The sequence below is a fragment of the Hyperoodon ampullatus genome (genome assembly GCF_949752795.1).
Source record: "Hyperoodon ampullatus genome assembly, chromosome: 1".
NCBI lineage: Eukaryota > Metazoa > Chordata > Mammalia > Artiodactyla > Ziphiidae > Hyperoodon > Hyperoodon ampullatus.
Window position 1 is genome coordinate 120,165,663 of NC_136914.1, and position 13,267 is coordinate 120,178,929.

The window sequence follows — 13,267 nt, forward strand, 5'->3', positions numbered from 1 at the left end:
TCCGCGGTATGTGGGATCTTCCCGGACTGGGGCACGAACCCACGCCCCCTGCATCGGCAGGCAGACTCTCAACCACTGCGCCACCAGGGAAGCCCAGCATTCAGCAATTTTTAAGTGAACGTAAGGTAGATAGATAGTGGGAAGCAGCAGCAGAGCACAGGGAGATCAGCTCGGTGCTTTGTGACCGCCTGGAGGGGTGGGATCGGAAGGGTGGGAGGGAGGGAGATGCATGAGGGAAGGGATGTGGGAACAGATGTATATGTATGACTGATTCACTTTGTTATAAAGCAGAAACTAATAAAAAAATAATAAAATTAAAAAAATAAAAAAATAAATAGATAAAAAACCATGTCAGTGAAAAATAGGAAATAAAAATTAACATATCTCCACAGCTTAAAGATGCAGTGAATTACAGAACTTTCCTCCAGAAAGGTTTGGCCTTTTGTAAGCATTTGGGATGGAAGGAGACAACAAATTTTTGCCATTTAATAGCAGTAAATTTTCAAGAACACTTCTGATCACAGAAATTTTATAGATTCAGAATTAAAAACCAATGATTTTCCCTGTTCAAAAATCAGATTACCATTACTAAGAATAAATCTAGAATTTGGTTTATCACTATGATTCCTCATCTATTCAATACTTGTATGTGAATTGTAAACTTTTGAGATTGGAAATTCGAAACAACTTTAGCAGCTAATTGGTGATTGATGTTGAGAATGTATCTCTTTACTGTATTATTGATTATCCCAACCAGGCTGTGTGGATTTTTCATCACATGGTTCAGGTTGTTTTTATTCCATTTAAGCTGATTTCTTTCCATCGCTTTGGATATCAATTCAGTCAGAAAGCCAGCAGTCCGACTTGCAAGGAACTCCACATTTTAATTTTAGAAAGACAAGAAAAAAAAAAAGGTCAGGGAGGAAATGTAGGTAAACGGATATACGGTTTGTACGAAAAGAAAAAAAGGGAGGATGTAGGGGAACAGAGTTGTATGTTCTGTATGATTTTCTGGTAGATAACATTCAAAACAGTACTTTAAGAGGCATAATTCCTTTTCAATATGATACATTGGTATATTTAATGATTTCAGAGTTTTCAAATAGCAGTGTGTGATACCTTAAAATGTTCAATAATTGTGTACTGCAGCTAATTGGCCTCTGAAGAGAGGAAAAATTTGATGATCCCTTAAGGTTCCTTTTAGCTCTATCAGTCAGCAGTATTGTACCCTGTTTGAGCTAACACGCCTTTCTTCATATATCTGCAGTATTAATAACATTCTTTGGTCTAACTTTGCTTTGTTTCCCTACTGCCTGCTCACAACATGATTTTGCATGATGGAAAATTATTAGCAAGTTACGGACATTTCATTTTCTGTATATGTGTACATAATATAAATATACTTAAATTATTTGGAAATGGCCTTTACCCAATTTGACTGGTGAATTAAAATGTAAAATCTATTCTGGGCCGAAGAAATAGGTAAACATGTAAGAGGCCTCTGTTCGGCATACCCAGGCTGTGCGCATGTTAAAATATAAGCCATGCCAAAGCGAAGTAGAGATTATTTGCACTTTACCCTCCTTTATCACACCTGGGCACGTTGCATCTGATCTGCTCGTAGAGAAGAAACTTATGCCTCTTCCATGGGTAGAAAACCTTTCTTCTCTCCCTGGCTAGCGGATGGAGGCATTGCAGTCTGCATTTCCTCTTCCTCACCCTCTGCCTTAGTTTCCCTGATATTCCCCAAACAGGAGGTGGCAAATAGTCCATCCAGCGTGTGCCATTGGGAATTGATCAGGTAAGTGATGGGCTGCAGGTGTAGTTTATCCAGGGTCAAGATCCTGTCCCCTGATTTACCTGGTCACCCAGAATAGCTGAGAGAAACACAGAAGAGCAAACTATACCCTTGTTTTCTGTTTACAGAAGGATATCTTAAAATCGGATCTCATCATCTGCTCGGCGGCTGCCATTCTGTCCTTTGCGGTCAGTGCCAGCACTGTGTTCCTGTCCTTGCGAGTATGTATCCATTTGGCTCTGCACTCTTACCCCCTCCTTATTCTCTGTAATAAACAAAGCCCGCTGTGCAGCTCCAGACTATTTACCGGATGGTGGAGCCAGAGGAAGTACAGAAAAGGCCAGTTGAGGGCTTGAGGAATATATCCAGATGTGTTACGAGTTATGTCCAAGAGGAGATTTGATCCACATCACAGAGTGCATTCATACCCTTTCTGTTTCCCCACCTGGGGAGTTGTTTTGTTTCCGCATTTCGTGGAATCCACTGTGAGGACAGTCAGCAGTAATAAGACAGGCTCACGACTCACTGCTACGAGCAGAGAAGGGAGGACTCACCGAATCAGGAGTGAGACGGGGGTCACAGCGCCAAAAAGATTACTGGAACATAATTTTCAGTTGGAAAAACAAAATTAGAGCGCTCCAGATGGGACTTCTGGCTGAAAGTGCTTGCAGACAGTTGCTGTCTCACTTTCCTTTCAATGAGGAAAAGTCTGTTGGCTAAATCTGTTATTCTCCATCCCTTCTTTTTTAAAAAAAATAACAAAAAAACAAGAAAACGTTTTCTCATGGGCAGAATGTCTCAGCCTCTTCTCCACCCTGTCTCGGTGGTTCTCAACACAGAGATCAACTTCACGCGATATGGGAGAAATTTTCAGAGGCCTGAAGCAAGAGCCCAGTTTGGCTGTGTATGCCTTAGGAGGAGCAGGGAGGGAGGACAGTGTTCGTGTTCTTTGCGGGTATCCCTCCCCATCCTTCAAGCTGCACACTGACTCTTACCCTCTTCTGTCGCAGCCATTTCTCAGCATCGTGCTGTTTGCCCTGGCTGGCACTGTGGGGTTTGTAACCCACTACCTGCTCCCACAGCTCCGCAAACATCACCCGTGGATGTGGATTTCACACCCCGTCCTTAAAAACAAAGAGTATCAGCAACAGGAAGTGAGAGGTTAGTAAAATATCTCTCATAAAAATGTGATGTAGCGGGTGGCATCCTTTACAGGGAGGGTGTGCACAGCGGTGGGAATGCACTTCATGCCACGGAACTGTACCCTTAAACATGGTGACAGCGGTACATGTTACATTATGTATGTTTCACCACAATAAAGAAAGGAGAGTGTGTGTACCTTGGAGTGTACATATTGTTCCCAGAACAAGAAAGTTGAAGTGGGGTGAAATAGAAGTATATTTTCTAAAAATGATTGGTTATTATTATTGAGGAAAAATTAATTGATGTCATTCAGACTGTAACCGGAAGTGGGGTCTGACTGCTCGCTGCTCAAAAGCCAATAAAGAGGCCAGGCTGGTGGAAAGGAAAGTTTGCTTTATTTTGGATGCCGGCAACCAGGGGCGGGGGTGGATGCCCGTCCAAAGGCCAGCTCCCCTGCACTGACAACCAGGGGTCACGAGCTTCTATAGACAGAGGGAGGGGCTCCATGCAGAAACAGCACAGTCAGCTCTGACCGTCATCTTGAAATTGGTCATCGGTGGTCTGACCAGCGTCATCTTGATTGTTTTAGGTACAGTTAGTCTTCAGTTCCGGGGTCGGTTTGTTTCTATTTCTCTGAGGCCAGTTCTTGGAGTTGTGGCTGCTTATGTCATGACATCTTGTAGTTAACTTCTTCCACCTGGTGAGGGTTTCAGTATCTACAAGACAGCTCACAGGATATGGCTCAGAGTATGATCTTTAGCCCTTGAGGAGGGACTAAAGGTCCTTAACTTTGCTTAATGACTAAACTATTATTACTTAGTCTTGTTTTACTTTGCTTAATGACTAAACTATTATTACTTAGTCTTGTTTTCCTTTGCTTCTGCATTTTCTCACTTCTCTGATTAAACTTATTCGTTGGCTAAAGTTTTTCCACAGACAGAAGGCAGGCAGAGGACATGGGCTGGGGGAAAGACCGTAGGGTCCTGCTCCATTTCAAGACCTGAAGTTTATGCTGTTCCAGCTTCAGCTGACTGGGGACCAAGAATGGCATCACTTGACGGCCCTTTCATCCTCCACAAAACCAGGGCAGGGATGTAGCAGAGGCTGACCTTTGAATTTTGCTCCCTGAACCCTTGAATTTTGTTGAACTTGCTTTGCTCACCTAGAACTAGACCCACACACAGACCTGTACTTGATTGACTTAGCAGTTCCCTGGGCTGAGTCAGGCCACCGTCAAGTAGTAGCCTGGTAACCCTGACAGTGTTTGAGCTTCTAAATAAAAAAACTCAGGAATTTCTCTTGCTAGGTCTCCCCGGCCTCTGTGATTGAACAGATGGCAGAAGGATTGATTTATCGCCATTTTCAGGCGTATCAGTCACAGTTGATGGCTATAGTTGATAACTAGCTCATGTTAAACGAGGTGTCATCTCTACCTCCAGGAATGAGGGGATGTGAGTAGCACCATGGTTTGCTGACTCACAGGAATGTACTGGGCTCCACCAGGTTTGTCATCAGTAACTTCAGTGGACTAGTGTGACCAAAGTAAAAGGGCAGAGGGGAATTAATTAAAAACAAAACAAAACAAAGAAGCAAAAGAGTCACTTATGATGCTGTCAGGAATAGAGAGGGCTTCTTCAAGGAACATGTCTGGGTGGCTACCAGGAGCTGCCTTAATTTGAAACAGCCAAATCAGTAAAGCGGGGTTTTGCTTAGTGGACAGACATGGCCTGATGGACCTGCTGCCAGCATAGGGTTTAGAAGGCGGCGGAGGGCAGCTGAGATTGCTCTACCCTCAGAGGCTTGCTTTTCCCACCTATGACACCAGGGGCTCACCAAAGATCAAGCTGCATAATATGTTTTTTTTTTTTTAATTTTCCTGTTTAAAAAAATTTTTTTAAACAGAGAACAGGAGTATTTATTTATTTTTAACTTTATTTATTTTTTGCTGTGTTGGGTCTTCGTTTCTGTGCAAGGGCTTTCTCTAGTTGTGGCAAGCGGGGGGCCCCTCTTCATTGCAGTGCACGGGCCTCTCACTATGGCGGCCTCTCTTGTTGCGGAGCACAAGCTCCAGACGTGCAGGCTCAGTAGTTGTGGCTCACGGGCCCAGTTGCTCCGCGGCATGTGGGATCTTCCCAGACCAGGGCTCGAACCCGTGTCCCCTGCATTGGCAGGCAGATTCTCAACCACTGCGCCACCAGGGAAGCCCCCAAAATATGGTTTTTAAATGCTGTGTTCAATGTTGGGTGCCACTTAAATACAAATTATTATCAGTATTATAAAAACGGAAGGAAGATAGAGCAGGTGCAGTTGATATTAGTCAGTTCATTTTTCAGCCCACTTAAAGGGAAAGGTCCATTCTTGTGGGTCAGTAGAGCAACCTGAAGAAAAGACCAGTTTCTATAGAACTTCTGCAATGTTGGGGTCACATTTCCCTTTCATTGTCTTAACATTTAGAAAGACTAAGTTGCAGTGAAGTTAGTGGAGTATTTTTTTGGCATCATTGGTAAGCAGTTGATGGGGATTTGAGGTCAGATGCTGACTCAGGAAATGGCATATCTGTATCTATAGCATCTGTATCTGTGCCTAGATATTTAAGTGCCTTGGGGTGAGGACAGAGAAGTTGCCAAATTAAGAGAAAGGAAAATAAGACAGATCAGGTGTGGGCTCTCCTTATGGTGGCAATTCAGAGTGTGGAATTCAACACTGAAAGATAAGAATGGGCAGTTGAAAACTTGGGATTTGTGTGTGTGTGTGTGAGCGCGATTGTTTTTTTTCCCCTGAATCTAACAGAACCCAGTGTAAATTAAAATCATTTAGATATTGAAATTCTGAATGATCTTTCAGTACAAGATTCAAGAACAAGAAAGGAGAGTGTGTTTGTACGTTGACTTCCCCGCTCGGAGGAGCGAGAGAGAGGGCAGCTCTGGGCCTCTGTCCTGTAGGGTGGGCGGGAGACGTTCACCCCTGGTACCACGGGCTCCAGCAGAGGCTTGGTGGATGTTTCTCACTTGCCTACATTAGCTGTTTATAAGCTACCTGAAATCTAGCCAAGGGTAATAGATTTGACAAATTAGGCCCGTAATGAAAAACAGATTGCATTTCAAAATTATGTGTGTTGGAAGGAAAATCCAAATACTTAAAATGTGTTAGTATGAACTTGTTGAAGACCCCTTACCCATTTTGGTATCATCCACAGCCTAAGTTTCTTTTCCTCCTCTTCCTGCCCACCTTTCTGCCTTTTTAGGTATTTCACTATTTCTTTCTTCTACTAGCAAGAGAACATGCACAGGAAATTCAAGCCGATCACATACCTTTAATGTGAAAATATGCCAAATCTTCTTTCTCATATGATCACAGAATATTTTGGAAAAGAATAGCAGAGCAGGGCTGGCAGGTCTGTGGATACCACTGTGATCCCTGGTCCAGAGGCAGACATTGCTAACTGAGGACAATCCTAAAACTGGGCCAGTGGCAGACATTGCTACCAATTGGAACTGGTGTATACGATGAGGCATGTGTGCTGTGTCTCTGTCTCAGAGTTTATAGAATCCTATCCCACCACTTTACGTAGGAGGAAACTGACGCCCAGAGACATCAAGGGATGTTAACTAGGGTTCCACTAAGTTGGTGGCCAATGAGCGACCAGAACCCAGGTGACGTCACTCCCTCCGGTAGGGTGCTCGTCCTCCTCCTCACGCCGCTCTCAGTGTGGTGGGAAGATCGCGTGCAACTTGCACGTGGCCCTCAGCCTGCTCTTGCCATTGTTACCCCAAAGAACCACATCACTGCACTGGGTCCCGTAGAGTTAAACACGCCATAGTCCAGTGCTAACGCTACAAAGCTTTAATCCCTGGTTTGAAACAGACTCACCACCATAAATTCTGAACATTCCTGTGGTTTCTCAAACACACCACATTCTCCCACTACCTTCTCTTTGCTGTTCCCTGTGCCTGGGATGCTTTTCTTAAGTTTCCCTAGACTCAGGCCAGGCAACTCATCTTTCAGGTCTCTGTTCAAAAATCAATCCCCCCCCGAGGTCCATCCCTGACCCCCTAGACCAGAGTAACTTCCCAGCTGCTCCCCTGAGCCTCCTTTTCCAGCATATTCTCTACAGTAACTCTGAGCAATACATCTGCTTGCTCATGCTGGACCCCCAGTGCTTGTACTTAACTTAAATCTCATCAGCCCTACCTTTGCGAGAACAGACTTTAAACTTGGGGCGTATACTTTCTTTCAGTTTACTTTCCTGTCTGCATGCCTCTGATATACAATTTTACTTGATATGTAAAATTACTTGGAGATACAAAATTAATTTTGATATAAAATTCAGGCTACGATAAAATGGAACTGTGTTGCAACTCGAAAGGCTGTAAATGGAAATATCTTTTTGAGCCAGTTCATTTCTTTACTTTTGAGACTAATTTAAGTAAACCTTATTCCATCTTAGCCCCAGCAAGGTGTTTCACCAATATTTAAGCTAAAAGAATAAAATTGTAGGAATCATAGTACAGTTCAGCAGTCCAATGAGCCATGGTGGTGATGTGGGTGTAACTGAGTTATACTAATGGGTATGTGTGAAGTTGCTTTTTTAATTGTTCTATTCCCCACCAATCTAAGCAAATCGTGCTGAAAATAGCAGAGTAGACACCACTACAAATGGCACCATATTAGTCAAGGAAGCAAGTTTTGAGACTCACTGTTTAAGGAGCACTGGGTTTTTAGAAAATAAAGCAAATCTGTTATCCTGAATTATGATGATGATTCTAGAAAAATGACTTCATTTATTGGCACCTGTTGTAAAAGAATAAGATGTTGGGTCTGTTTGAAATTTTTTTTTCTAAGAACTTTCCAAAGACATTATGTTATTTCGAAAGGGAATAATGGAGTTGGGTTCCATTTTCACATAGTCCCCCAAGAAGTAATTTCTGTAATATTATCATTCTTGGCTCTTGAGAATTTAAGAAAAGTTGAAATGATCTGATTCGATGGCCATACTCTTACCATAAAAGTGGGTCTTAATGGGGTTAAAAGAGATTGAGATATAGAATAAGTTCATTATTGGCATTCACTTGTTTACTTATTTATTCACTCAGAAAATGCTTGTGAAGATACTATTCATTGAGAAGATAATTACACAAAGGAACTTATTTACAAGATAGAAACAGACTCACAGACTTAGAAAACAAACTTAGGGTTACCAAAGGGGAAAGGTGTAGGGGGGTGGGATAAACTAGGAGTTTGGGATTAACATATACACACTACTGCATATAAAATAGGTAATCAACAAGGATCTACTATGTAGCACAGGGAACTCTACTCAGTATTCTGTAATAACCTACATGGGAAAAGAATCTGAAAAAGAATAGATATATGTATATGTATAACCGAATCACTTTACTGTACACTTGAAACTACCACAGCATTGTAAATCAACTATACTCCAATATAAAATAAAAATATAAAAAAAGAAAGAAAATAATTATTGAGTTCCTACATGATGCCAAAGCAGTGATCCAGTGAGATAGGTTGACTAAGATGTGGTTTCTGTCATCAAAGAGTTTCTGACCTAGTGAGCAAAGCTAGGGCTGTGCTCAAAAAGAAGACCCATGATTGCTACACACAGAGTGATGAAGGGTCAGCACTGCACTCAGCCATGTGGCAAATACAAAGAAGTAGAAGGCCCAGTGAAGAGGTTACAGTTAACTTCATGTTCATTGGCCAAGCTTTTCCAACTGGTTGGTTGTGCACATAAAATGGAAGTAAATGAGATTTTATAACTAAATGTTGAATTAATGTCTGCTGCATAGTAGCTGTTTAGTAATATTGATTGAATGAATGAATGAGTGAATGATTAGTGCCTTGTAAATTTACTGAAGAAAGAGTTCCCTGTAGACAGGAAAAGCCTGGAGGTAAAGGCTTATTTGAAGGACTCCAGTCTATGTGTATGATAAGATACATACACAGAGTCTCATCCCTCTGCAAAAAATGGTTGCTGAAAAAGCTCAAGCTATAATTTTTGGATACATTAGAATAAATGGATAAAAGATGATAGAAATTACTGAACATATCAACTGAAAAATCTCATTTAAACTGTAATTTAACCAAATTCACTATTATAAAACTAATTCACAAATGAGTCCTGAATTTGTAATTCTTAAATGAAATTTACTTTGCATTTTAGCAAATCTTGCCTGTTGATTTGCAGATAGACTGGTTTCCACATGGGAAAGACATGGTTCTGACAGATATTGCTTTTTCTAATCTGTTTTACATTTATATCAAAGTAACACATAGTGTTAAGAACCAAATAGAACAAGTTGTAATGAAAAGCAGCAGACCCTGGTCAAATTTTTCTCGTCTGAGTCCCCCTCTCCAGGAAGAATTACTTTCTACTTTAGGTATTTCTTCTGGTATTTACCATAATTCTTCTAAATAATGTGCCTATTCTTCTATTTCTTGATATTTCAAATTTTCATGTCTACTGGCTTCCTGTTACGAGCAATAAAGATTGATGTCGCTTATCTTCCCTCATACATTACATTTTCCCCTTCTCCTCCCTCCCAATATAACTCTTGTTGAACACATACTCAGTTTTTTCCTATTCATGTATGTGTATGTCCTATAGAAAGAATGTCATACAGAAAGTCTAACTGTTGTTCACAGTAGTGTGTGAACTACTGACAGTAGTTGACAGTAGTGTGTCAACCAGTAGTGTGCCATGATTACATTTCCTTTCTTGTTCAGATTTCTGTTTTTGCATCTGCTAGCCTTTCCAGTAACTATGTTAAACATCTATCAGTTCAATTTTCCACCCAGGCAAACTTGTCAGATACTGTATCTTGTTCCATCCCTTCCCCAACTCTCTCTGGAACCTGCTCCAATTGTTCTTTGTTTATTCCCTCTTTTTGAATGAAGCATATCCTCCAGTCACTCCAGGGAAGGGTGAGTGGGAAGGAAACGTTTTGAGACTTCATGTATCTCAAAGTGTTTTTGTTCTACTTCGCACTTAATGGAGAGTTTGCAGTGTGTAGCTCGTTAGGGTGTCAACAGTTCTTTCAGAATTCTAAAACTAATGTCCCTTTGTTTTCTAGCTCCCAGTGCTGCTGGTGAAAAGTCTGATGTCTCCCCAGCTCCTGGTCCTTTATATGGGACCAGATGTTCCCCTGCAGGAAGCTTTTGGAAAGTTCAGGAGGGAATTCAAGTGTCATGACCCAGAGAACAGGCTCTGGAACAAAGCAGGGCTAGCTTTGTTTCCAAAGAGATGCAGGGCTAGTGTCTCTGTCCCACGCTAGTTGTGCTTAGCGATTGTGATTCATCTATAGCTGGGGGTTCCTACAACACAGATTTGTTGCGGAATGAAATTAATCAAGATAATACATGTAGAGCATTTGGCAGAGTCCTTGGCAGGCAGAGTATACTCCGTAAGCACATCCTGTTCCTCCTCTTCCCCGGGATTCTGAAATTCAATCACTTTGCACCTCCCTTTGTGTCTTGTTTCACCCATTGTGCTAGGCAGTAGGTGGCCCTTTATACGCTGGATGGACGTGTTTTGAAACTTTTGTTGGCAGGTGATAGGACTCCCTGAATGACTTAGTTCACAGAATTTCCATGGAGATGAACTCCAACCTGATAATACATGTAAAAATCCTTTGAAATGTATATAGCACTAGGGAAAAGAATGCGGCATAACAGGCATTGTCTGATTTTAGAACCTAATGGCTGTGGTGTGGTCTTTGGGAAGGTCTCATATTTGTGTGTGTGATGAGGAGATGCCATAGTTCTGGGAAGAAGGATGTATTCCTTCCTCCTTTTGTCTCCCCACATAAAAAGATGCCAGCATCAGGACATAGTTAGAGACCCAGAAAACCCTCCAACCCCTCTTTAATTCGACACGTCTCAAATCGTTGGAAGCATGAACTGAACCAGTGCTAGCCGAGTAACAGTCTCATTTGCTACGATGCTCTATAGGAGAGAGTGTTCCAAATGCCGAAGCAGTGTCTTAGAGCTGATGTGTCAGAAAATAGCCTGCCAGTTGGCAGGCTGCCTTATTTATTCGCGCTGTTGTTGTTATTTTCACGTGCCTTCTCGTCCTCTCCTGTTCTTTCCCTGCTTGCCAGCCTCTGCCCTCCTGCTCTCACCCTCGGGCCCATCCCCTACTCCGCTGGGGAACTTATCTTTCTGTGTCACAGTCTCCACAAGCCTGGAGGGGGCTGCAAGGGACTGGCAGTGAAACCAGGCTTACACGGCAGCGGGAAAACAGAGAAGTAGAATCCAGCGTCCTCTGCTTGAAGGAGAGCAGGGCCAAGGGAGGCCTGGAGAAGCACAGGCCAACCCCGGGCAGCATTAAGAGGGAAAGGGTTTGGGGACAGGGCTCAGAGGTCAGGGGCCAACCTCACACTGCAGCTCTCTCTCCAGCAAGCCACGGGGTTTTTACCAGCTGCCCACTGGGGTTCTCCTAGCCTGCCGATACATCTGAAACAATGCAGAAATAAAATAATTGCAGAAGGAGAAAAAAACTAACACTGAAAATCAGGAAGTCTTCATATGCAAGACGTGATGTATGCAGGACGGCACCGCAGCAGCTTTGGGCTCCGTGGGCCCAGCACGCATGGGAAGGGCTGAACGAAGGAGGCCGTTTGGAGGAACAATGCCGGTTCCCAGGTGCAGTGGCTGAGGCCCCTGTGATGAGGCCTGACTCAGTCTCCCTGACATGCCTCTGTTGGGATCTTATCTGAAGTAGCTTAACCTTCATGGTACTTTATGATAGGATAATATACATAGATGCCAGTGGAGAAATAGAAATGGTGTTTTTAAGTAATCTTGTCATTTAAATAACATACAAATCACACTTTACTTGGGGGAGGAATTCTGAGTTTGTAAATTTGTCATTCAAGCACCTGCTATGTACTAGGCTCTGTGCTGGGTGTTGAGGATACAAAAATGAGTAAGGGCATAATCCTTGCTCTTGGCAAGATGGTTGTTGTCACAAGGAGTGTCTTTCTTCATGTACCCATGGTGAGAACATCTGAAAGTTTCTCTTAACCCTTTTCTTGTGAACATTTTGACCTAACCATCTTCATGTGAAAAATTGATAAATGATTTCACCAGTATTTTTAGTTTTAAAAACTATGGTTTGATATTAGTAGAGGACCTTTCTACCAAGAAGAGAGAGTACATTATTGCCTGAGTCGCCTAAGAATTTCTCCATCCCTTTGAGGAGATGTGAAGAATACATTTTTACTCTCCACTGAATTAATGAAAAAACTCAGTGAGATATGAGGTATCACCGCACACCAGTCAGAATGGCCATCATCAAAAAATCTACAAACAATAAATGCTGGAGAGGGTGTGGAGAAAAGGGAACCCTCTTGCACTGTTGGTGGGAATGTAAATTGGTACAGCCACTGTGGAAAACAATATGGAGGTTCCTTAAAAAACTAAAAATAGAACTGCCATATGACACAGCAATCCCACTACTGGGCATATATCCCGAGAAAACCATAATTCAAAAAGAGTCATGTACCACAATGTTCACTGCAGCTCTACTTACAATAGCCAGGACAGGGAAGCAACCTAAGTGTCCATTGACAAATGAATGGATAAAGAAGATGTGGCACATATATACAATGGAATATTACTCAGCCATAAAAAGAAACGAAATTGAGTTATTTGTAGTGAGGTGGATGGACCTAGAGTCTGTCATACAGAGTGCAGTAAGTCAGAAAGAGAAAAACAAATACCATATGCTAACACATATATATGGAATCTAAAAAAAAATGTTCTGAAAAACCTAGGGGCAGGACAGGAATAAAGACACAGACATAGAGAATGGACTTGAGGGCACAGGGAGGAGGAAGGGCAAGCTGGGACAAAGTAAGAGAGTGGCATGGACATATATACACTACCAAGTGTAAAATAGATAGCTAGTGGGAAGCAGCCACATACCACAGGGAGATCAGCTCGTTGCTTTGTGACCACCTAGAGGGCTGGTATAGGGAGGGTGGGAGGGAGGGAGATGCAAGAGGGAGGAGATATGGGAACATATGTATATGTATAACTGATTCACTTTGTTATAAAGCAGAAACTAACACAACATTGTAAAGAAATTATACTCCAATAAAGGTGTTAAAAAAAATCAGTGGGATAGTTTTGGGGAAATGAGCTTAACATTTTAAAAAATTGACTTAGACTTTGTATCACATGAAAATCCAGATGGATTAAAGATGTAAATTGTTTTAAAGGAAAAAGAATAAAGAAAGAACCAGAATAGCACTGCAAGAACATATAGGTCAAATTATATAATCTTGGTTAGGGGAAGAGAAAAAG

The 13,267-nt window shown here is 42.1% G+C and overlaps 1 protein-coding gene across 1 annotated transcript in view; it reads left to right on the forward strand.

The window, feature by feature from the left end:
* PCNX2 (pecanex 2) overlaps positions 1–13,267 on the forward strand; it is a gene marked incomplete at its 3' end in the record, with an annotated part of 308,773 nt that overhangs the window by 134,526 nt on the left and 160,980 nt on the right. Inside the window, exons 18-19 of the mRNA XM_079712418.1 lie at positions 1,927–2,019; positions 2,809–2,959. Of these exons, the coding sequence (XP_079568544.1) occupies positions 1,927–2,019; positions 2,809–2,959 (244 nt within the window). The remainder of the gene's footprint in view (positions 1–1,926; positions 2,020–2,808; positions 2,960–13,267) is intronic.